The sequence below is a fragment of the Calonectris borealis genome, chromosome Z (assembly GCF_964195595.1).
Source record: "Calonectris borealis chromosome Z, bCalBor7.hap1.2, whole genome shotgun sequence".
NCBI classification, from domain to species: domain Eukaryota; kingdom Metazoa; phylum Chordata; class Aves; order Procellariiformes; family Procellariidae; genus Calonectris; species Calonectris borealis.
In genome coordinates this window covers 27,141,826-27,166,636 of record NC_134352.1, presented here as the reverse complement: position 1 = coordinate 27,166,636, position 24,811 = coordinate 27,141,826, and the positions used below count along the sequence as shown (strand labels likewise).

Genomic DNA, 24,811 nt, shown 5'->3' with positions numbered 1-24,811 from the left:
TGTACCTACTTCATTACTTGTTCTCAGAGTTGTAGCCGAAATGTGAATTTCATTTCTGAACATGAAAATTTCAAAATACTAGCGGTAAATGTAGAATATGACTGTGATGACTGCTTGTTTTCAAATACGGTTATACGTTTTACCTCAGAGCACAGATATATACAAAGCAAGCATGTTAGCATATTTGGAATGCCTGTTTTCAGAAAATTGCTTATACTGTTTAACTAACCATTCTTATTTCTGTGTTAAATCACTCAAATAACTGTAGCAAACCATTTGGACTGTTTAACAGCTTTCTTTGAAGTATTATTGCTTCAAGCATCTAAAACTAATGAATCTGTCTCCTAAAAAAAATACATCTGGTGGTTGGGGGAGTGCCACTTTCTTTTTAGCTTTTTATGGCATTGCAGTCGATATTTTCCAGGCTAGTAATAAGAGCAAGCAAGTAGTTGAGGTTCTGGTGTGTTCAAATGATCTCAAGGTCTAAGGACCATGATAAGAAGACCAAGTATCACAGGCTTTGTCATAAAATCTTGCAAACTGGCAATTTTTTGTCTGTATTGGGTGCGTATTCTTTTCCTTTCTGTACTTTGCTGCAGCAATAAATTGTAAATTTCTTAGGATGAGATATTTAGTTAGTAGGTGGATTCAATAAATATATGGAATTAACCTTTGTTGTTTTACTTGAATTGGTATTTTGGGAAGCTTGGAAACGGAATACCCAGATTTATCCATGGGAAGAATTATGTTAATGTTAGAGAATAACATCGAACACTATGTATATGACCAGCTGCAATAACCACAGATGTCTAATGCTCCGGTGAGGATTTATGCTGCTGTCTCTTACTGCTAACTTTGGAAGAATCTTCGATTCTTGAATTCATTTCTCTCCACAAATATGCTGTCCTGTGATGGCAGATGGCCAAATCAAAACCACTTTAAAATTAAAATTTACGTTAAGATAGAATATACAAGAACAAAAGTATTCATCCAAATAATACAAATTTATTCCATTCCCCCAGTCATGCTGTAATGGTATGTAGCTGCTAGACTTTCAGTCAGCCCAGCCTGTCCCAATCTTAAGCCCCACACCATCTAGAAACGTAAAGGCAAAGCCACATATGAAACGTCTGGATGGAAAAGCAGAAGTCTTTGCAAAGGGTGCATTTGCAGAAAAAAAGGGGTGCAGATATAAAACACCAGGGAGTACAAAATATACATTGAAATACAGTGCTTCCTCTTTTGTCTGCATCAGATAAATGTTGATGCCAGTTCATTGCTGTAAAACAGACTTTATGCATGGTCTGAGTTGAAGCAGAAACATGAAATAAAGACAGCCACAAAGAAGGCAACATTGCTTTATATTTATTTACTAATGCTTACAAAAGTTTTGAATGTATAGCAATGCTAAAGATTACCTGCTGCTAGAGCATTTTTTGAGATTAATTATAAGACATAGCATAGATTTTTTAATGGAAAACAGAAATTGAGGGAAAAAAATGAGCTTTCTTCTCACATCCTTGTCTCCTCCAGTGGTCTGTTCATGAAATCTTGGATTGCCTGGTGTAGGGGTAACCATTTACTAATTGAAGCTTTCAAAGCTGTAATCCACCTAGAAGAAATGAAAGACAAACAACTGTCTTTGATCAATTGTTATGCATGCATTTTTATATTTTTTGAAACACGCCTTTTATAAATGGTGTTTGTACACCTGTGTTACTATGTATGGTGATTGTAAGTGGATTGGAGAAAGGCAGGAGTTGGAGGAGTTGACTATAACAGCAACATATCTTAACACCAATTTCCAACATACTGAAAAGCTTTGTCCTTTGTTCATTAAATTAAAACCCAAATCCTGTAATTAGACAGGATTCTTTAGACAAGAAGAACTCCCACTGACAGCCATGGAATTTGGCTGGATTATGATGAGGGAATTCACCCTCAGAACATGATTTCATAGACCAATTTTCTTTTTTAATTCTAATGGTCATTGTGGGAAGCAAATAATTCTTGGGAATTGAGGAGGATGTACTTCCCATTATCTCTAATGAGAAGTATCATAGCTTTTCTGTTTCATGTGATCACCCACGCATCATTGTGAAAGGCACCTTATCCAGATTTCTTTCTGAACCTCTGCAAGCCAGCCTTGCTGTGGTTCCAGCATTGACAATAGCAGAACTGATGACTCACATGGGCCAGCATGTTATACTGCAGTTTCACTAAAGTTACAGTTACAGGGAAATCTATGGGAACAAGTGAAAACAGAATGAAGAGTTGTCACTAGATCTTCCCAAGCTATAGTGTTCCCGCTTTCCTAAAGTCTGGCAAATAAAATTGAAAAAAAATAAAAAAGATTGGTTTACCTTTTGTTTTCATTTACATTTTCTGCACATAAGTAGAAAGTTTTAAATTCTTCAGATGGAGGTTTGAGTTCAATTACAGATCTCTTGGAGCCCAGAGACTGTTCACTCACAATATACCCCTGTAGGTAAAGGCCACCTGGACAGAATAAAATAGCACGGATCATGTATATTGCGGATACCTTTTATGAAGTTACTGCCATTTACAAGCATACCAACAATTCTTGCAAGTTGGATTTTCAGATGCTTTCTGTTGGGTGTTTCGACAGAGTTGTACAGAATTTACATATAAAATATTTTAAAATGCAAAAGTTCAGGATTTTTTTCTGAAAATTTATTTGAAAATAGTGTAAAACATGCTTCCTGCCCAGCAAATGATCAGCAGTATAGTTTTATTTAGCTTTTCATTAAATAAGAAGTGGCAAAATATTTTTTCTAGCTTTTGATGTTCTTTTTCTTTCCTTTAAAAACTAAAGGGATACAAATTTCAACATTAAAAAAAATCCTAAAGCCAGCATTCGTTCCCCTTGCTGCTATTAGTAACTGGAATGTCATTGCAGGCCACACTAGTCATCTGTGAAGGAAAGGCATTAGACAGAATTTGCTCTTCATGACATTTTCGTTTTAGTCCTTTTTTTTTTTCCCTTAGACATCACTTGACTGAGACAATGTATATATTCATTTTATACATACATGGTGAATAGCCAAAAAGACCTGTGGAACCAATTAATCTGTTATTGTCTTCAGGGTGTATTTTTTTTTGGCTCTCACATTTAGTGACAAGAGCATCAAATTAATGCTATAACATTGAGAATGATATGGGGGAGTGAGAATCTGTAGTGATATTGGAAAAAACAGTATTTGCAATAACAAGAGAGTAAACAACTACTGTATACAAGAATTTGTATATAGTAGAATATTTGAATACCGAAGTGACATATTTAGCAGTAGGTGCATAGGCTTGGATGTCATAAACACATAATACTTAATTTTTACCTTTCCACTAATTCATTGCTTAGCTCTGGGCAAGCCTTAGCTTCAGTTTCATGTACAGAAGAAATCTCTGATCATTTCATATGTACAGCCCTTGGCAGAAGTAAAGTGCCATGTAAATGGTCTAGACTATAAAATGGAATGCCTCTTGCCTACTCATGTGGCAAATAGCACAAACTCTAAGAAAACAGTTTTCCTTTTTGATCTGAAAGCTGGCTAGTAAGCAAAAGTACAACAGCACTTTCTTTCTGATTCTTCTGACTGCCAGCTTCCTTAGCACAGGGAGAGTGCATCTGCAGGTCCTGACCCATCCCCTCTGCCTGGGGCACCTCTTTTTTTCTTTAAAAACTGACTTTCACAGAGTTGTGCTTGCAGGCTCTCCTCGGCACCTGAAACTCAGCTCCTCTACTTGCAGTTGACCCTGGTAGCCTCAGGTTGCTGCCTTCAGAGAGTGGCCAGACACCCTCTTCTCGTACGGGGAGTGCTGCTGCATGGCAGCTTTAGCTGCAGATGTACGTGGCCACACCCTGGAGCACCAACCTAGGGAAGTTCTGCCTGTCGATGGGTGGACTAGCTTTGCCAAGGCCATGTGAAAACTTGGTAGTGGCAGAGAAACCAGTCCGAGTTTATGGCGTTCCTCCCTCTGAGAATGCGACCTAACATGCAGGAGTCAACAGCTTTCAGCAGATTGCCAGTGAGACTGGCTCAAGCCACTGTGAAGTGCTTTGGAAGGGTGGCTCTTGTCACTGGTACTTGCTCCTGAGGTAATGTTCACAGATCCTGACTAGCTCCATTGCAGAAAGAAAAATCAGACCGTGGGAGGAAAAGGAAAGAAAATGGGGGGGAGTGAGGTGGCTATTTTATTAAAAAGAGACTGAGTCTGGTCTTCCTTCACTCGCCTTCACAGAACCTTCAGAGTTTTCTGGTAAGAAAGTCTCATTAATGGTAAAAGTTCTATTTGGAAACTGCAGTGAAACATTTCTGCTTTAACAATCAATTAAAATCCAGCAGCCATCCCTACCTTGGGCAGGTGTAGAGCGGAGAGTGGCATAAAAGTACAAACAGCCATCCTTCAGAATGCAGTAGTGCTGAATCCAGATGTCTTTGTTTCTGTCTAGCTGGTGGAGGAGGCCCAGGCACTCTGGGTTTTTGATAGCCAAGGGTGGAAGTGTAGTGTTATGCAGTGTGACATCTACCCACACATGGTTCTGTAAAGTAAGCATGTAATGAAAAGTTCTGGTAAGAAATTAAGGAGGACCTGCTAATATGAAAAGACAGAAGCTCTTACTCCCCTGTTAGGAAATTAGCTTTTGTTGTGAAAATAATTTGAAAAGTCAACACTGAAAATGCAATTAGAAAAAACTGTATTTGATGGCAAATAGCAACCAACTTCTACTTTCTTCTTACAGTAATAACTTTTCTGCATCTATTTTGTTTTTCAGTACAAGTTTTGCTGATAGAAATAGGATTATTTCAAAGCTGTATGAAGAAGCTTTTTTTTAAAAAAATTGTTTTGCTGACTGCCTGAATTCAACAGTCTTTACTGTATGTAATCTGGCAAAACAAGATTACACCATCACCATCTACGCTCACCTCCAGAGAAAATGTGGTGGTGTCTGAGGCCAGAATACAGCACTTGGACTTGGATGGAAGCACCACCGCACACAAAACATGTGTGGATGCCTCTCCATCCCTTTCTGGAAAGCAGAGTCTTCTTTATTACTACAATTACCCTATTGTCATTTACAGGTGAAGAAAAAGCTCAACGCATGACACACTGTCATTGTGTAGGCTATTTGTATGATAAGAGAATCCAAAAAGAAAAACAGGAAAAAATAAACTGTTGTTTAATAAGACCAAGTTGTCTAATGTGAGATTAAAGCGTTTCTTCTTTTCCTTTAAATCTGAGAGGTGTTAGGAACTCAGCCTATCCTAATGTGTTTTGCTTATCTGCAATATATATTTCGAATTCTGCACCAACCAGTGTCATTGTCATTTGAAATCCATGGGGTGAATGAGTGCAATACCAATAGCATCCTCAGTGTTTCCACGTGGGTTTTCTTTTGCATTTGTTTATGATATCTCTTTAGTATCCTTGACAAGGCAATGACGGAAAAAAGACCTGGCACAATATAGGTAGCTGTATTCTTTGTTATGAATGGGAAACCTGCTGAGACTTATTGCAGGAAAGTGCAGAAGAGGACTTCAGTAATACTAGGTGTATTCACAAAACAATTATCCTTGCAGATTCATTACGAAGATATAGTGTCAGTACACTGGTCTGTTAAATAATTATGTTGTGAACCCTAATGTAACACACCAGCTATTGCAAAAAGTCCATAACAAACAGTACAGCAAGCAAAAAAGAAGGAAAATATAAGCTTTTTTTATTCAACTGTATGCAAAGTCCAGTTAGAAGGAAGGAACAGATACAGTGTTCATTAAGAACAGAGGTTAGGCAATGAAAGTGACATATTAAATCAAACATTTATTTCAGAAAAGGATATTGTTTGCTCAAAGACAAAACTAAAAAAGAAAAAGCAGTCAAAAATAAGATGCAATAGCACAGAAAGGAGCCAGCTTCCTGTGTTATTAATGGGTGAATGCATGAGAGAACTTTCTATATCTATAATGCTGGAACTTTTTATCTAACAAGTCATTTTTGCATGTTACACTAAAGAATGATTCTTTTGATGTGTTTTCTTTTGTGTATGTGTGCCTTTATCCCTCCTTTTGGCTCAGGCTATTTTTTGTTTCTTTTGGCTAGGGTACACACTTTAAATTGTTTGATTTATTTTTGCTGTTTTCAAGTATGTGAATTCCTTTGTATTCTTTTAAGAAACACTGCCACGTAGAATATACTTGGAAACAAATTTGGTTTTGCACTTACAATCTCATCTGAAAGCTGAAGCCAAAAGAAATATATGTTAGATCAATTTTATTTCAGTGGAAAAGGAATTAAAGTAACAATAAACACCTCCTTTCACTGTTTGGAAACTAAAGCACACTGCTGAAGAAGTCACTCATGTGCCGAGCTGAGAGAAGGAGGAAAGTAAACTTTTTTCTTTTTTTTTTTTTTTTGCACTGCAGTAATGCAGGTTATAATTTGTACCTTGCAATTTTCTTATTTATTTATTGATTATTTTATTTCACCTGCAAAAAAGGTAGTCTTTGATACTTACTCTGCGGTTGAGCCTCACATTCTTTCTACTAAAAACCAAGCTGGTTCAGTAGCTAAACCTTTTTAAAAAAAGATTTTATGGATCAACAGTATATTTTTATAAAGGTGGTCTGCCTATTGCAGGAAAGAATAAGAATCATGGGGCTGGGAAAGGGCAGGCTAAAGTGGATTTGACCCCTATGCTTCCAACCTGGAAGTACTAAAATTAGCTTTGCAGTTCCCAGTTCTCGGGTCAGCCAGGGATTAATCCTAAATTACGTTGGGTTTAGCAAGGTCTCTCTGTAACAGCTCAAGATCAATTATGGCTATATTTCTCTCAGCCATAGGGGCCAGAAGAGAGTATAGCTGTATAAAGAGAGAGATAAGTCAAATTTTATCAGCTAACTTATCTTTCTTCATCTCTGAAAATACAGAAAAGAACTCAGCAACCCCCTCCCCCCACACCCTTCCTAATATTCTGTCTGAAAAAGCAGGTGGCTTGCAACCAAGGCAGACTTTCAGAGAATACTTAAGAAGATACAGCCCTTCCCTCCCTTTACTCCAAATACTACTACCTAGGGCAGAACATGTGGTCATGAGAGTCATCTTCGCCCTTCCTCCCTTCCCACTCCCCTCATTTTACGTTATGTTTCTGAACCAGCTTAAAGCTGCTGATATTTGGAGAGGGGGCATTTTGATTCATTCCACCGTATGGCAGCAAAGCCTGTTTACTGAGTCACAATAATGCCTGTATATGGCTTTTAGATTGGAGCTGATTCACGTCCCAGCAGCCCAGAACAGAAGTATGCAGCTTCCCTGTTGCTGTCTGCACCTGACCATGTACAAATACATCTACTCGTCTCTCGTCTTCTGCACAATCTGCTATACACATGCTTCTCATATAAATAAAGAATTACCTGATGGACAGGATGCACTGCTTTATCCATAGCCTCCAGCCACCTATAATATGACAAAAAAATGAGAATAGCTTAGTTTAGTAGAGCAGAATTAATGTGCTTCACTGCCTCTTTTAACTCTTGCTGACATAGCATTTAAAGGGATGTGCAATTTTCAGGACACATTCAGGGCTTCAAGATAGAAAAGTAGTGGATTAAATCTAAATAAACATTGCTAATTCACAGAAAAATAAGTCTAAAATCTTGCTGTGTAACACATTGTAATAGATGAAGGCAATATTGCAATGGATGGTATAGAATTTGGAAGTGGAAAATGCTCTGATATTACAAGAGTGGTGCTATATTAAGTAGTAAGGTGTTATAAAAAGATGGGTGGATGAATATCAAATGTCATCCTACTTAATAGCTTTGTATTTTTGATAATTCACAATAAAACAAAGAGGAAAATAAGATTAGATTTTAGTACATTTTGAAATTAAAGCCTGAAAAGATGTTACTTGTGTTTTGCGTGATTTTAGTCTCTTTGTTTTGTCAGCTATAGTCTTTGGGAAACGCAAAAAAGAGTATTTTTTAAGTCTACCTCCGAGTCAAATCCAAACTCATTGCTTCTTATGAGAACCAGTATCCTTTTGTGGCATGTTTGCATTTTAAAATAATAAAAAATTATAATATGACAGAATGACTGAAAAGGAAATGGAAGATGGGATTGTATTTATTACTAGCGCTGTCCTTGTTGGGCAGAAGACAGATCATTCACGTGAAATGACCGATAAGCAAGTTTATATCCACAGGAAGATTTGCACTTCCACTTGAATATAGCAGTGGATAAAGATTTTTTTCTGGAGATAAATCAAGAATACAGGGGGATCTTGAGCAAAGCACGAATATTAAAGACTTTATGAAAAAAAATTCTCATTAAAAAAACTATGAAGCTGAAAAATAATATTTGAAACTTCTGCAAATGAAAATTAGAAACACCGTCTTCCCATAGTAGCTGATAGATTGTTTTTTTTTTTCTACTGATCAAGGCAGGTATTGTGAACCTCCTTCAAAATCTCAGACTCCCTCTCCCCAAACCAGAAGAACAAAACTGACCGTGTAAAATGAAAGATCACTTACCTCTTCATTTCTTGGTTAGAAGTTGCACAGAAGTAGAAAATCCTGTTTCCAATTTGAGGTATGCATTTAAAAACAAACGGTTTGCCCAGACTGGTGTCAATACCAATTTCCGCTCCTTCCAGCTTTGTTACTTCCAGGGGTCTGCACTTTCCTTCATCCTGCAATTAGAGAGAAAGAGTGCCAAAGTTCAGAACTAATATGAAACTGATCCCTGTGAGATGGGGATAAACTCAGGGAATACTCAAAGGTGTAGAAGTTGGTGATAAGCTCTTATTCTTTTGAAACTATTCCAATCATCATACGGTTTAATCATCAGCAGCCCCAGAAAATACAGTGCAGTCACAAAAGATAAACTGGTCAAAGACCCTCTAAATCTGCATCTCTATTTTTGCTCTCTTAATTGTTTTTGGTTCATCAGAAGTCATATCTGCATGTGGAAACCTCGCTAGGTATTTGTAAATATTCCATCTTTTGAGGGTGCAGCTGAGTGAGAGTGGGATTTTCAAAGCGCTCCAAAGAATTTAGGAGCATGAGTCTCTTTACTAAGTAATGCTGCTTGCAGTCTGGGTTTATGCTGAAAACCTCACCTTATATGTGCAGATAGAGGGAACAAAGGTTTACATTCAGAAGCATAATTTAAAAGGCTGGATTTCAGTTCCTTTGCAAAGTTGCCCTAAATATCAGTATGTTCATAACCCTTCCCATTCATTTCAGACAACTTTCAGTGGAAAGCATTTCAAAACCTTTTGTACCATATTGTTCCTGATTGATTTAAAGCTCTTTGAGACTGAAGGGTATTGTCAGTGTCTTTCTCTGTGATTAGTTATAAGAAGCCATTAAGCTCCTTAATGCAAGTAGGTAGGTGAAGCAGTTCCTCTCCCCACTTTCCCACCCCAGCTCCCCTCAAGAACATGTCTTAACTCAAAACAAAGGTGCACCATCTGGACAGTGAACTCTAGCTGTGCTTTAAACAATATTCTCAGCCCCCTTGCTTTGAAGAGCTATGACTGGAGCTCTAACAATTGCATTAAATTTGGCAGCAATAAAGGAGAAAACATGAGTTAATACTGGGTCATATGAAGAGCATTAGTGCCGTTTGCAAAATACACAGATTGTGGAGTCTCATAGAATAAAATCATTGATTATTGGGAGTTAAATGTTGTCAGTAGGAGCTGAATATAAATGTCCCATGTAATTTTTTTATTAGCCTAAAAATAAACATACATATTCTTCCACGAACAAAATATGCACCTGTGGATATGAGACAGTTAAATGCTTGCTCATATGCTCATTGCCACATGTAATTATCCCTTTGTTATACATTAATTTTCTGGGGGAATAAAATAACCATTAATACTGAAAAACAGTGTAAACAAACATTCATGAATGCATTTCCTAGATTCTTCTGCTTCTTTTTTCTTTTTTTTTTTAAATGCAAAACTAAAGTCAGTACAGAAGATGAAGGCAATCCTGAAAGTCGTCAGTGCTGCGTGACCTACTTTACTTATGATGCCTTCAGACACAAAACTACATTGCAAGGACAGCATAACCAAAATATGTATTCAGGCTCCAAATCTCACTCCTAGTGTAAAGGATACTAAGTGCTAGGTTGACGACATGTTATTCAGCAGGATCCTCTCCATGGTCTGGGCTCTGCTAACTGTCCTAACCTGAAGGCGTCACTGCAGATACTGAAATGGCTGTGTGACCACTATTATTGCACATCCCTATAAACTCCTTTTCTAAACACTTTCTGTGCTGTCTAGAATGAATGCAGATAGAGCTGTGTGGCATCAAGAATGGTTTATGTCCACTCCATTTCAAATCAATACATCTAGGAAAGGAATAAGATGGATTTGAGGCATTCAAAGTGAGACCAAATGGATTTCATTTAGGCAGCCAAGCTCCCCTAATTCTGATAAGCCAAATGTAAGGGGCATTTCTTTTCACTCATGTAGCTTTCATGAATAATATCTTGAGAGCATTCCTTTGGCAAATATCGCTTTGTTACAAAAGTGCCAAAGGTATATTGCTGAAAAAATAACTATAAAACTAATTTCTTATGCCTGTGACTGGAGAGTAACCCACTGACGATACTGCCACTATGGAACCTAATATAACTATGTAATGCTGCTTGAGTTGTGTGGTGATGCATTGCCCCCACCTCCTAGCCTGCTCCACGATCTCAGAAACTCCCGTTAAACCTTGGCCTTGGTGTAATGAGTCAGGTCGTGAAGCGTCCCTTTACCGTATCAGGAACCCTTGCGTAGCTGAGGTTGGGGAATGTACTGATCGTACCAGAAACTTCCACTGCCTCGCCCAAGTGGAGGACGAGAGTGGGGATAATTGTCATCCCCTGATACTCTTATCTGAGTTGCAGCTCAAGTGGAACAATACCATTGTTACTGAAACCTTGAGAGTTTTGACAGATGACTAAAGCCAATCGTCTTGCGACCCTATAAACAGCGGTTCCAAGCGAGGCCCTTTGAACTCTCCAGGACCGCAGTGGGCTGCACCCAGCATCTCCTTCTGAGTGGGACGCCTCTCAGAGATTGCGACCTCTCGAGTCTGCGATATTCGAAGGACCTTTGTTTGACGGGACCTGGGCTGAAACTCTTCACTCCTCGAGGCTCAGCCCTTGCCGGTTGAGAAATGCCGAGACATTGTTCACTGAAGTTAAGGGGAATTTTTAACAGGTATACCTTTTGCACATTTATATATATTTCTGTCTCTCTGTGTGTGAACTAATAGTAAGCATAATCTGTAGTTAAGTCACTGTCGTGATTGTAGTAGACTCTACTAACCTACTTTGTAAATGTTAAATTATTGATTAAGTGTTGCTAAAATTTTGTGATCCACCTTAAAACTCCGAACCTCATGACTCAATGAGAGGGTATCCCTTACACTTTTCATCCTTGGTCTCTGTACAAATCATTCTAGCTCAATTATAACTTGATTTTATTTTGTATACTTTATCCGTGTAGTAAGTAATAGAGTGGACCTTGCCATCAAACTCTGTTAAGTCGCGCTTTTATAAATCACTAGTGAAATCACTTTCTGCTAATACCTTTGATGGCAATTCTTTAACTGGCCTCTAAGCACTCATTCGTGACAAGTTGATGATGTGTATCATACAGATTTTAAATGAACTAACTCAGATTTTAGCTACTACTATTCCATTCTGCACTTAAGTAAAAAACATTTTTTTTTCTCTCAAGGTTGCTATCAGCTATTTTGTGGATTCTTGGCTGTCTGCAGTATCTAACATGGATGGAGTCCTCTGGGTAGAGGGCAGAAAGCATATGCTGCTTTGGTAAATTCTATTCTAGAAATAATAGAAACATCTGAAGTAACCTTTCCCTTGCTGCTAGTTTTTTTAAGATGGCCTGAGTTTTAGAGGAAATATTTCTGCAAAAGAATTAAAATATTAAACAATATATAGCTATAAGAGACTAAAATAAGGGAGAAATAAGAATAGAAAAGTAGACGTCTCCTTCCTTTATTGTATGAAGTGGTCATTAAGGTAGTGTATGTAGCCTGGGGGGGTTCACAAATCAGCCCTATTTAATTTGGTGTAAATACTTCCAGAAAATAAATGGCATTCATAATATTTCCTGAACGATTCACTGTGATCAACGAATTTTGTTTGAGCAGAGTTATATTTGCTATTCTAGTTAAGCTTCTTTGTCTATTAGGAAGAAGAATCTGAAAAGATATATGAATATTTCATGCTCTTTGCAGTGAAAAAAATAAAAAGCTACAACAGGAATAACTAAAATTAAGCCACACGAGGCTGCAAGTATTAGGAAAATGGAATAAAAGAAACTTTAGAGAAAACAAGATCAATTCCTAGAAGAAATAATAGAAAAAATCTAAAACACAGTGTGAAAACTGAGCAGTGCTAAAAAGCAGAAATGAACGACTAGCTAGCTCAGGAGACAGGCAGTAGAAAGTGTAAGGCAGTCACCCCTAGGTCACTGTTCAGATTGGTTTCAGGTCAGTAGTGGCATAACCGAATTTTTGACAGCCTTTCAAAAATGTCTTCCTGGATGTCGCCCTGTGTTCTTAAACTAGACATCTCTGAAATGAGACGTTGAAACGAACACTTTTTGCTTCTTATTTCTCATTTGCCTAACTTTCTCCATCACAGCTGACGTGGCCACAACTCTCCCTGGCACTCAGGCTTGCAGCATTTTCACCATCTGTTATTGTCTGTTTTTCTCAGACCAGCTTCTCCCTGAGGTCTGTTGCTGCTTGCTTAGTGGTATCTCTAAAATCTTCCCCTCTTTTTTTAATCTCAGTGCTTTGTGGTAGGCTCATTGTTCAGATATTTAGGAAATTATAGCTAAAGCCTGTTTGCATTTCTTTGAGCTGGGCACATTGGTGCAGAGGAGAGACTAAGGCTTTTATGTCTTTTTCCCCTACATCTTTTTCCTTTCCCCTTGAAGAAAGGACTTGCACATGTCAGTGAACAGAGAGCTATAGACTCCACAACAGTTTGTATGGCATTTTTCACCAGTAGAGATTAAATTATTTAGTTTTTAATTTTGTTTTGCTTTAAATAATTTACATCTAAATTAGAGAGAGTAGAAACATACTGAAGAGCAAGACAACAGGGGAAAAAGCTGTAAAAGCTCTTCTGATTTGAAGAACCTAATTATCCTACGCTAACTCTATTGGCTGTCAAATGAAGTACGATCACGTGGTCTTGTGATGTGATTAATCTTCACATTCCACTTGGTTCTTTTGTTGAGGTTGAGTCATTCGCTGCGATTAATTGCACAAAAGGTAATGAACAGTTTGCAGGACCAAGCCTCACAAGAAGAACTATTGATTGGGTTAAACTTTTGAACAACTGGAATCAGGTCAAATAATATATTTGATTATGACTCTTTCTCTGGGCCAGTGTGTGCAACCTGTTAGTAGTCCAAAATTAATTTGCGTATCATATCAGCCAGTGCTATTCATAATATATTAATAGAAATAATGCAGTGGAAGTATTGGAAACCTTGGATTCAGCATCTCCTTAAATGTAAATTGAAAAGTATACGCTGGAGCCATGGGAGTCATGGAAAACATAGAGAAGAAATCAGATTGTATACCAGCTCTAAATAATGTGGCAGCTCCCAGACCATGATGATAAAGCTCCGAGCAAGAATGAAGAACAAATAGAAGCGGTATCTTTATAAGCAATGGCTCAGACCTAAATCTATTTATAGCTAAGCCTTTTATATAAAGTGCTTAGGCTTAGTGATGAAGACACAGACCTGCTCAAGAGAACAAAGGACTGAATGTTTGTCATAGATTGAAATGATGTGAAGGGTCCACACATGGCAGGCAGGGGATTTCTTTCTTGCTATAATGATTCGACTCTATATATGCCACAGAAATTCAGATAATTTAAAAGCATTTTTTTTCTCTCTATTCTATTCTACTGGGAAGAGTCTTAAGGGTACACAAAAGCAACCAGAAGCATGTACTGTAGTGTCTGAGTTACAAAATTTTTGTAAACATACATTCTGTAAAATGCCCTGTTCCCATGTACAGAGAAGACAATTGTAGAAGGAAAAGGGAACATTTAAGTCTGTATTTAAATTTCCTCTCTGCATTTAGGGAGGGCTTTCATTTGTTCCATGAGGCCTGGGTGCAAAGTGATGTGTCTTGATGTGAATAAAGCGTAGATGGAAGCCCGGTATCCAGCTGGTTGTACAAGCTGCTGTTGAATCTTATTTGGAATAAAAATAAATAGCAAATTGTAATACAGATTCCAGGTGTTCTGAATAAGGCAGAGGGTGAGAATGGAATGATTTACAAACACAAACATACCCTAATAGAGACAACTAAGGAACAGTAATTTCCTTCACAGAAACACCACTAATTAAAGAATAGTCAATGAGGAAAACATTCTGCTGTTGAGAAAAAGTGAAGGTTATGGAGCCCTTTGAATGTAAATAGCACTGTATAATTATCTGAGCAATAGTTAATTGCCAGTGTGCTGGCTGTATTAAACTGCAATAAACAGAGAAGACAAAATTCTGTTGAGCTATTGAAACGGACTGGCTTCATAATGGAAACAGGAATATGATCTAACATCTGATTATTTAGCTAATTAAATAGCTATTTACCAGGCTGGGCTCTGACTGTTTTTGGTTGTTAAGAAATGCACATCTTTGTTCCCACTGCCCTTGCCTCAGCTTTGAGAAACTTTGTCTTAGTTGCTCACACTATGCCTGAGGGCTTCCTAGAGGCATTAAACATGTGAGCCTAAGAAATGCAAATCATAGTTCTTTTTTAAATCAACGTTATTATATATAATGACATTATATATATATATATAATGACAAAAAGCACATCCTTCTCCTTCACTGCTGCCACTGTGTTCAGTAAGAGTACTTCTCAAGACTATGTGTTGCAGTTTTCTTACAGCATGTTTCAGGGCATTACAACCATGAACTATCACGAAGGCCATTTCTCTGAGGCTTGGGCTACAGGTGAGGGTCAATTTGCTCTTTATTCACAGTTCAGACTCTTGCTGCATCTCTAAAGCACGCTCTTTCTACTTATCTACTGTCAGGACAGTGGTTTCCACCCTTAACTGCTCCTTCCAACTTAACTGCTCCTGCTTCTTTTCTATCACAGTTTGTTCTTTTGACTTTCCTACTTTGAGTCCATACAAAATGCTGGCAGCAAAGTCATACTCTTTAGACATTTATTCCTAATTACTATTGTTCCACATCATTCTTAGCTTAGGGAATTGGAGAAAGAGATGGAATAAATGACAAAAGTAACATAAGGACCTGACAGACAAAACTGATTTGACTAGAATACATCAGTCTCTGATTTCTGGAAAGGAAGTCTGCAAGGGAGACACATTGATAACACTTTCCTGTTTGGAGCCAGTCATCTTTATAGCTTCTCCTAGACCACAACCTCAATGATATTTACTTCATATTTTCCTTTCAGGTACTAGATTGGTTATCTGTCTCACTATCCTCTTTCCCAGGGTCTATTTACGGCTAAGGGACAGGAAAAAATTCCTAGGAACATAGCAAGACACAAAACAGAGAGGAGTTAGAGTGTTGTTACAAACATGATCTTTTGTTAATTCTTTTAATTTTATCAACTCTACCTTTTTTTTTCTTCTTTTTTGACCCATAAAAATCACTTGTTATACATATTTTTTAACTAGTCTTACACAGCAAGAAAGCAATGATGAATTGAAACTATGAAATTCTGGCTTTGGCTGGCATTTTTAGTGGATTTGTAAGTCCCAGCATTTAATTAGCTGAGCTCCTTACATGATGGATATTTGTAATGAGGAATTTTGGGAAACATATTTTTCGCTATAATGCTCTCTTTATCTTTGTGCTTTCTTATTAGGCCTAGAACGCTGTTAGTTCTCTAGCAGGTATGTCCTCATGATAGAGGAATGCATGCTCCACAGCCTTTAAAACCCTTATTGCCCCATTTGTCCCTGGGTCCCAGGAATTGTATTCCTTCTTTTTAATGGGTTTGCAAGACCAGTATTTTCTTATCCTGAAGGCTGCAGCATGTTGTAAAGTTTCCAAGTTACCTGACAGGTTCTAAAAGCCACTTGGTGATGGCAGCTCAGAGATCTGTGTGAACTTATTTAATCTGTTGAGCTGATGCTTTACTGCTGTGGCTAGATTGCTTTTTTTGTCTTACTGGCCTCACGTAAAGCTGATTAAGGTTTCTCTGTCCTACACTGTAGTCTTCACCATAGACATTTTGTGGTGACTTTGCAGTCACTTTATTGTGCTGAGCAGCAAATGCTAGTTTTAGAGGAGCAGACACTACTATTTGTAAAGAATGGATCAATGCTTGATTATGCTGATGTGTTTTCAGCTTTCCCTGAAAAAAGGTGTAAGTTCAAGCACAAGAAACTTGATTGCTTATATTTGCCTCAGGGTAGGACCTAAGTGTACATCATTGTCTACCTTCTCACAATGTCCAGATATATTTCCTTTAGGAGAAAAACTGAGCACATTGGCAAAGAAGGAAATAGCATGTTTGAAATGTCCAGTGATCTGGACAATGGGGGATCAGAACTGTAGAGTGTATAGTGGAACCCCACTGTTCCTAAGTGTAGATAAAAATATTATAAATCATTATATCTCCACTGATCTCGGTAATTTACGCAAAACAAGGTTCTAACCCAATGTGCCCAATATTTCTGCTATGAGGTGGCAAACATAGCTATGTCCACTGAGGTGAAAAATGTGTTTTAGTTACTTATATCGATTGTAGAGTCAAGGTCAGTGGCAACATCTGTTTGAGGGAAAACAAAATGACCTTGTATGTAAGGTGACTGAATCTGTTGCAACAGCTATCACTTCATCAATGTGTGATTGGATAAAGATGAGTCTGAAACAGCAACAATTACATGGGTGAGTCAATATATAAAAAGCTCTAGAAACACCAATGTATTTTTTAATGTAGGTGGGAAAAGGAAAGCTCAGGATGGAAAATTTCTGCCTGTACATAGCAATGATGAGGAAATGTAGCTCCCTGCATTTGTTAATATGGTCTCAAGAAGAAGATGAAATACTCTTTCCTTTCTCCACGACAAAATATTATATGCACCCCTTCAGGCATAAATAAAAGGCCTGGTTGTCTTCTTACATAGGTAGAAATCAGGCATGACCTTGCTGGAGTCACTGGAATTACACCAATATAAGTTGCTGTTCTTAACATCAGAACCAAGCCCTGAAAATTGATAGCTCTGCTTAGTTTGTTGGATACTGACATGCAGATTATCTGAACTATTTTTGTCTCTCTGAATTATTCTTGCCTTCAATGAACTGTTTCAAAGAACATCTTATATCCACTAAATAGAAAAATTTTTCCTCCTGAGTGAGGCAAGGCCTGGAACATAATATTTCCAACTTAATCAGACAGTTGACATTACATAAATGCTGTGTTAAACTAAGAACAGTATTTGTAATTTTGTTAAAAAAGAAAGTGGAATGAGCAGCATCTGTATGCGTTGTTCTTCTTATGCTCTGATAGAAATCATAACAAAAGAAAGAATAAGTGCCAATGAGTCCAACTGATCTCCCTCTTACTTCTTTTGGACATTGGATCTGTCAGTAGTGAAGCAGCGTATTTGTATTTAAGAATCTTAAATGTCTTACTAAATGACTCTTCAGAGTACTCTGTAAGGCCATGAGGCAGTGAAGAAGGTCCTTGTGCTTTCAGTTGCTAAAATAGTACGGCAATATTTCAGTGTATTCTTTGGAGTCCAGAGACACAGAGAGAGCAGCTGGCAAAAAAATTGTATGAAATAATTTAAAAAGTGATTGAATGGCACTAGTCTTGGATAATGCAAGAAAAAAAGCAGTAGTTATTACTAAAAAGGGTTTATGCGGTGCTTTAAATTATTTACTCTTTTTAAGCAAAAGCAAATGCGTGCTTTCAGTAGCTAAAGAGCCTACTATCAAAACACAAGGTCGGTATGGTTGAAATAGCTTTTTTTTTCAGTGCAGTAAATAAGACAAAGCTAGCTGGGGAAGAAAAGATCGGCTTAAAAAGAAACCTGCTAGTTGAAAGAAATAAAACAAAATTCAATTAAATATTAATGAATGTAAGATTACGTGGCGCCTCCTAATCCTCAATCCAATTTATTTAACACTTGTAGTCTTTAGAGGTACTTAGCTGATTGGAAAGTGGAGAGTGTTTAAAAGACATACCTAGATTTTTTTTCACATTTCAGGAGTTTGATGAAGGACCTGACTAGGATAAAATAAAACCTTCTCTCCAAACAAATGTTCCTATATGTTTCCAAATGTTTGTATCCTTTTTAGTGTGTGATATGTTTATTTATCTGTTTTTGTTTTGAGACCAGAATAAGTAGTGTTGAAACAACGACGATGGAAAGCCAGACTACTTTGTTGTATACCCAATGGTTCTGCAGCATAACCTTGATTAGATGACTAGGGTGTATATCATGGCATATGCAGAGACATAAACCTACCAGATTTTCTGCTGGAAATGTCAGGTGGATAGAGAATTGTAGAAGAGCAAGCTCTTTCTATGATTTTTAATTACTTTTCACAAAATGTCTTTTTCTCACAGAAGTGTTTGGTTTTGATCAAGAAACTGAAATGTTGAAAGTGTGATTAATTTAAGTTTGGATATGAAACCGCAGTGCCTCATGTGAATTCTTTTCTTTGTCTTAACAGTATTGTCCAAGAAAAACTATGCTTAGGATCACGAGGAGGAGGGACCAGAATGCATTGGGGGAGTTATCAGAGAACCTGAACTATAGAGAAAGATTAACCTATGCAGTCCTCAATGTACAGTCCTTGGGAAGCATTGCATCAGCATCTTTCAGGTAAAAATAATTTGGTTTCTAGTTTTCACTAAAAAGGAAAAAAAATCAAGTGTGGATTTTACTGGAGTGGCTCTACTGTTCATGTAGAAATGACCAAACAGGCTAATACATACGAGCAAAAAATGAAATACATAGATGGGAGATTGAAGTATGAAATAGAGAGAGATGACACAGTAGAAAAAAACAGTACAAAGGTAGATTCATAATCAGGAGTGAAGCCTGTAGTATTAGCTCTCCTATTATCTTATGTTGATTTAACTTCCTTAACACCATCTTGTTGTCTAGATTATACTCACTTTTATTGCAAAATTGAGCTGGTATGTCTACATATGTACGTGTGTACATGTACGTCTACATCCTTCATATGCTGAGTTTACCAAAAGGTGTGTGACCATGTTAGCAAAGATAAAAGCTATTTACTGGTCAAGGATTTAATGCCGTGCTCAGGTTCTCACGTGGTTTTTGATGAAGGGCAGACATGGGTATTTCACTGGTATGTGTTCAAATTGTGTGTTGGAGACAGACCCATTTCTACCTGTTTCTAACCAGCTGGTATTTCCACTGATGCCTTTCCTAGGTTGCTAGGAGATTCCTTGGAAGCTACATGGGCTTCATCTAGTGATAAATCCCTCACCAAGGCAAATTTTCTCAGCTTCACTAAGTTTTCTTGAAATCAGGTTAAAATGAATGCCAAGTGGATGACCTTGAATCTTTTTTATAAGCTGTAAAACATTTTACCACAAAAAGCCCTGAACAGACCACAGGCTTTGAAATCAACCTGTTCAATTTTATAGACGTAACTTTCTCAATGAGTAACTTCATCATGAAGCTGCCCAGGGGAAAGGATTAGTAACTTGTAGTTACATGCAGCACCCTCTGAACCACTCACACAGATTGCAGTAAAACACTACTGTAGGGCGGGTGAGTTCATGGCTCCGCCGCGGCCAGGGCTGTGAGCCGTGCCGGTGGCCCGCTGCCCACTGCCCGCTGCCACCTGCCAGAGCTGCCCCACGGTGCCTGGCCTGAAACCATTGGGCAGTCACCCCCGGAGGTAACCGCTTCAAGGCAAACCCCCTTTTTTTTTTCTTTTTAAATGCGATGTGTTTATTTAGTGGTGAATAACTGTGTAGAATGCTCAATAGCTGAGGTAACCGTTAAAGCCACTGAGGGGCTTACAGCTAGAGGGTTGTAAGTTATGCCATATTAAAATGGAGCCTCAGGATAAAGCCAAGTAAAATATTTCTCTTCATGAAGCACCTGTTTTACTCCTTTTTTGGATGTCTGCTGTTAGATGAAGTTAAAGTCTTACATAATGCTTAGGAGTACTAAATACTATACAGGTCCCTGCTCACATGACAGGGAATGAAGTGCTGGGCAATGCTATTCTGAAGAAACTAAGCCTTCCCAATATATCTCTGTGCAGGTCTATAGCTTTTTCACACACACAAAGAAAACTTATGGGCATGCCTGTTTAAGAAAATACATATAACGGTAGACAGAACACAGAGCTCCTCCACATCTGAAACTACTTCATCTCATCCAAGGCCTCCCAGGACCTTGGGAGGGTTCAATTCATAGATCATTCATCTATCAATTCATAGATGAATTGATCATCTTGATGATCAGAACTAAGAGATTAAATATGAATCCATAAAAGCCTGACAGTGCCTATGTCTGTGAATAGGATATAGGAAGGCAGAACTACTCAACAGCCTCCTCTTTATACCACATACAAAAACATCTTTAGTGGTGGTGTTATTCTGTAAATACTACAAGGCAAGATAACGATCTGTAAATTTGAGTACAATGCTGCTGCACTTTGTAGTTCAGGACACAGCTTGCTTTCTCACCAGCCTCTCTCCTTACCTTCTTGTGTTTGTAATAGTGTAGGTAGCCATTATGTTTCAGCACAAACCACCTCTTTCTCCAGCCCTTCAATATCGCTGACTGTGTTCGTTTGTGCAAGTATCCTCGGCAGGTAGGTCTGGGGGTGTTAGGGTAACGGCTGATATCTGATCCCACCACCATAGTCAGGATATCAGGACCTAAAATATTAAATGAAGAATGTGAAAACATAGGTCAAAACTATAATCCAGTCTGTCAATATTTTTGAATACCCCTATAGGGACGGAGCAGGAAGGCAGTATTCTATCCCATGCCCTTCTCCTCCCAATGTAGTTTCTAGAAGCAGCAAGGAGCAAAGCAGCCTAGGAAACGGTGAATTAAATCAAGCAATATTTGGCCTTCTTTTAACAGAAATTCAGGAATAAAACCAATTTTGTGTTGAGGACTAGTCATAGAGCCAGCTATCTGAAGACACCTCTTAAAACAGTTTTTGTTACCTACCTTTGCAAGCAGTAGCTTAAGTGCTTGCATATTTTATCAGTTTAAAGAAGTGTTTGGATTTCATTGCTCAAATGTTTGGGGTTATACATAAATTGGGGTTATACAAAAATTGCTAAGAATGCTCTTAGGGGCACCTTCAATCCCTGTTATCTTACATATGCTCTTGAGAATTCTTTCTTTTCCATGTCTTGGAATCTACCAACCTTTTCTGCTATCTGTGCTCCTCACTGAGGAGGTTTGCTGTTGGAGACTAACCTGTGCTAAAGTGTCTAATTATCATTTGCAAAAGGTAAGTGCTCAAAGGAGATGTTAGGTTACAAGATTGTCTGAAAATGTATTATTGTTATCAACAATGAGGTACAGTTTCATAGTATTCACTGATGCAATCAATACATCTATGGCTTTGACCCTAAAGGTCTGAAATTCGGATTCTATCAGATACTACTTCAGAGCAGGTGGCAACGCCTTAAAGAGCATTGAGAAATGTGACTATATTTTCATTTGCAAAACATTTGCTGGATTTCTCTTTTGAGGATGTTTGACTTCGGGAATGCTGTCTGTGTGCCAAGATTTAGGCCAAGGGGTGTTCTCTGAGGAGTTAAAAATACCCAGTAATCAGAGATTTATCTACTAAAAGACTCGACATACTCTTAAATATAACAGTGTGAATGGGACCTCTGTAATTAAAGAACTTGGTATGTGTCAAGTTAAATTTGTCACTGTCTTGTAAAAGCATTTTAATTTATTGAATTTCCTGTGAGCCCTTGTCAAAACCATATCTGGGATAAATAAAAGAACTGCAGTAGATTAACTTTCAGCATGCAAACATGGGTATCTTTAGGTTTTAGTCATCACAATTCTAGGAAGAATATGCATGATTAATATCACTGACTCCTTGTTTCTGTGCTGCAAAAGGATGCCTTATGAAATAACCTCTCTGCTCTCCTGACTAGACTTCATGTCTTGGTGACACAGAAATAAACACTGGGTGCACTGAACCAAGCTGTGAAGTCTCTCCCTGAGGAAGCATAGTATACCATAAATAAAGTATTGGTGTCTCTGCAGTCACTTTCAGGACTTTCTCCGTCACTTTCTTTAAGGCAGGAGAGCCAAAAGCGTTACTGTCACATGTGCTCTTTGGGGAATATTTAGTATGTCTGTTTTCTTCTGTGTTCCTAGCAAGGTCTAGATAAGAAAGTGACTTAGGCAATACTACTATATTAAATACTAATGCATTAAATTGTTAATTAAGGTTTCTGCTGCATCCATCACCCAACTTGTCTGGACATATTTGGAGCATTGTACGGCAATCCTGACCCATCCGTGTAATTTATTGTGATCTCAAATTTACCTTTCCTTGCCAGATTGGCAGCTTCTGAATGTGGCATGCTGGTGACATCAGTTCCATTGACTGCTATCAGAATATCCCCAACCTGAAGCCCTGCTTCTTCAGCTGCACTGTCTGGAATAAAAAAAAATCATTTTATTTAGAGTTAGGATATCAAGCATGTCTATGTGATCAATCTTTTCTAGCAAAACAGATATCTGTCCAACCAGTGTAAGGATTACGCTTTGGGACCTTCGCGATGACAACTTGGAAGAAGAGCAAGTTTTTCTGAGCAACCTGTTAGTCATCTGTAAATGAAACTTCAGGATTTAGGTACTGGTTCAACACTAGATAATCACTGGCAGTGGAGAAATGTCATTAAAAATGCCATTAGGACTTAAATGCTTTAAGGTGCAAATAGGCATTTCAGTATCTGAGGGTTTTGGCCTAAATTGCAAACAAAGATCTGGTGCAATGTTCAGCAAAGTCAGTAGAAAAATCATCCATTATTATGGTAAGTTTTGGATTTAAGACCAAAAGACTACTTTCTGTGCTGATGTTTCTCCTGCTGGTTAACAGAATTTGTTTATAGTATTTTGTGAGATTTGTGTTTAGGAGGAAATAACGTAGTAAGTTAACAAAGGGTCAGTGAAGGAGGGATTGAATCAGATTTGTTAATATATCAATCTTTTGTTTATTCGTTAACTGTTGCAAAGCACATGCACTCCTAATAAAATAGGGCTTAGACACATGACAGCGAGGAATGGAGGCAAATTAGGGAAGTGATAAATACGTTCCATTCACAGGCACTAATACACACTTATTTAAATCCCAGTTACAGATTTTTCGGACACAGTTTTTTCCTTCTCAATGATAATCAAGCATTCAAAATTTACTGAAAAAATGGTTTTGAAAATATTGTTCCATGTCCATACTATTTAATGTATACTTTTAAAGATTTTGTACCCTATCATGCAGTAAATGTGATCATTCAGTGTATTTCTGAGGATGTTTAGAAGTTGTAGGGAAGAGAGTTGTAGTAAAAGCTTAATAATAAACAGGCACAAAAAAGCCATGGTTCAACCTCATGTGTATTACAAATTTTTTGCAAATTTGCAAAGCAAACACATTTTGGTTTGTGCTGGCCTTGAGGATCTCATACAAGACTTTATGATCAAAATATTATTAAAATAATGTCTCAGTATATTACAATGATGTGCAACAAAAAAGGGATACAAATGCAATTTTCATGTCTGTTTTAATGAAATGAGTCATATTTTGAGAAAACAGAATTTTACTGGAAGTTTGTAGAAGTCTGTAAAATTCTGTAGAAGTTTGTAGAATTCTGTAAAAAAGAATACTCTTTTTTTTGTTGTTGCTGTTTTAAAGAAACTACATTTGAAAACAAAACATGCAAATAAACTTCAGAGGAGTGATATACAATGTGAGTAGCTGGTTTGCTATACTTAATTAATAGTAGGTTACAGGGTTAAATTGGTAGGTATTAGGGCTAATGTTGTATGCATCACCTATGATTTATTTATATTGAGGTAAAAAACCTTCCCACATTCTAATTTGAAAGACCTCTTCTGAGGTTATACTCTGTGATTTAAGATTGCTAAGGGAATCTGTATGTTTACAATTGGGAAATAATCTAAAACTTTTAATGCTGAAGAGAAGAAACATTTCTTTGCAACAGAGATAACTTTGTATCAATAGGTTCTGAAATTCCCAGCAATCTGATAGTAAAGCCTAGTTGTCCAAGCACACGCACATCATCACAGTTGTGCTATTTAAATAAATGATGGCTGAGCCCAGTAATTTTGTCTTCTTAAAATAATCAGCAATGAACGATATTGATCTTTAATGTTTTAGTCAAAAGTAACATTCTAATAAGATGAGCAGAATGAGTTTTTTCATTCAAAATTACTTTCCCAGATTCATACTAAATCCCTTTTCACATAAGTTATACTGTGAAGATTATCTAGGGTCAAGGACTATTAAAAAAAATATTCTGGACTAAAATTAGGTATCTAATAAAGATCATTACATAGCCACTTTAGCCACAATTTAATCTTACTAAGTCCTTTGTCTAGTATTGTGTAGGCAAAGATTTTTCAGATTTACATTATTGGCAAAGCTTCAATTGATAATGGAAGTTCCTGATGGTATTCAGACATGTATAAATACAGAATGATCTGGTGTCAAAATCATGTTTATTTTCATGTAGTTTAC

At 37.5% G+C, this 24,811-nt stretch overlaps 1 protein-coding gene across 1 annotated transcript in view; it reads right to left on the bottom strand.

Moving 5' to 3' along the window:
* Window positions 1-1,344: 1,344 nt before the first annotated feature.
* Window positions 1,345-24,811, bottom strand: part of LOC142075535 (uncharacterized) — a 45,169-nt gene continuing 21,702 nt past the window's right edge. The window contains exons 7-13 of the mRNA XM_075136968.1: window positions 22,601-22,711; window positions 20,770-20,948; window positions 8,550-8,707; window positions 7,431-7,473; window positions 4,375-4,561; window positions 2,364-2,499; window positions 1,345-1,612 (exon numbers count right to left, since the gene is read on the bottom strand). Coding sequence (XP_074993069.1) covers window positions 1,513-1,612; window positions 2,364-2,499; window positions 4,375-4,561; window positions 7,431-7,473; window positions 8,550-8,707; window positions 20,770-20,948; window positions 22,601-22,711 — 914 coding nt within the window. The 3' untranslated portion in view covers window positions 1,345-1,512. The remainder of the gene's footprint in view (window positions 1,613-2,363; window positions 2,500-4,374; window positions 4,562-7,430; window positions 7,474-8,549; window positions 8,708-20,769; window positions 20,949-22,600; window positions 22,712-24,811) is intronic.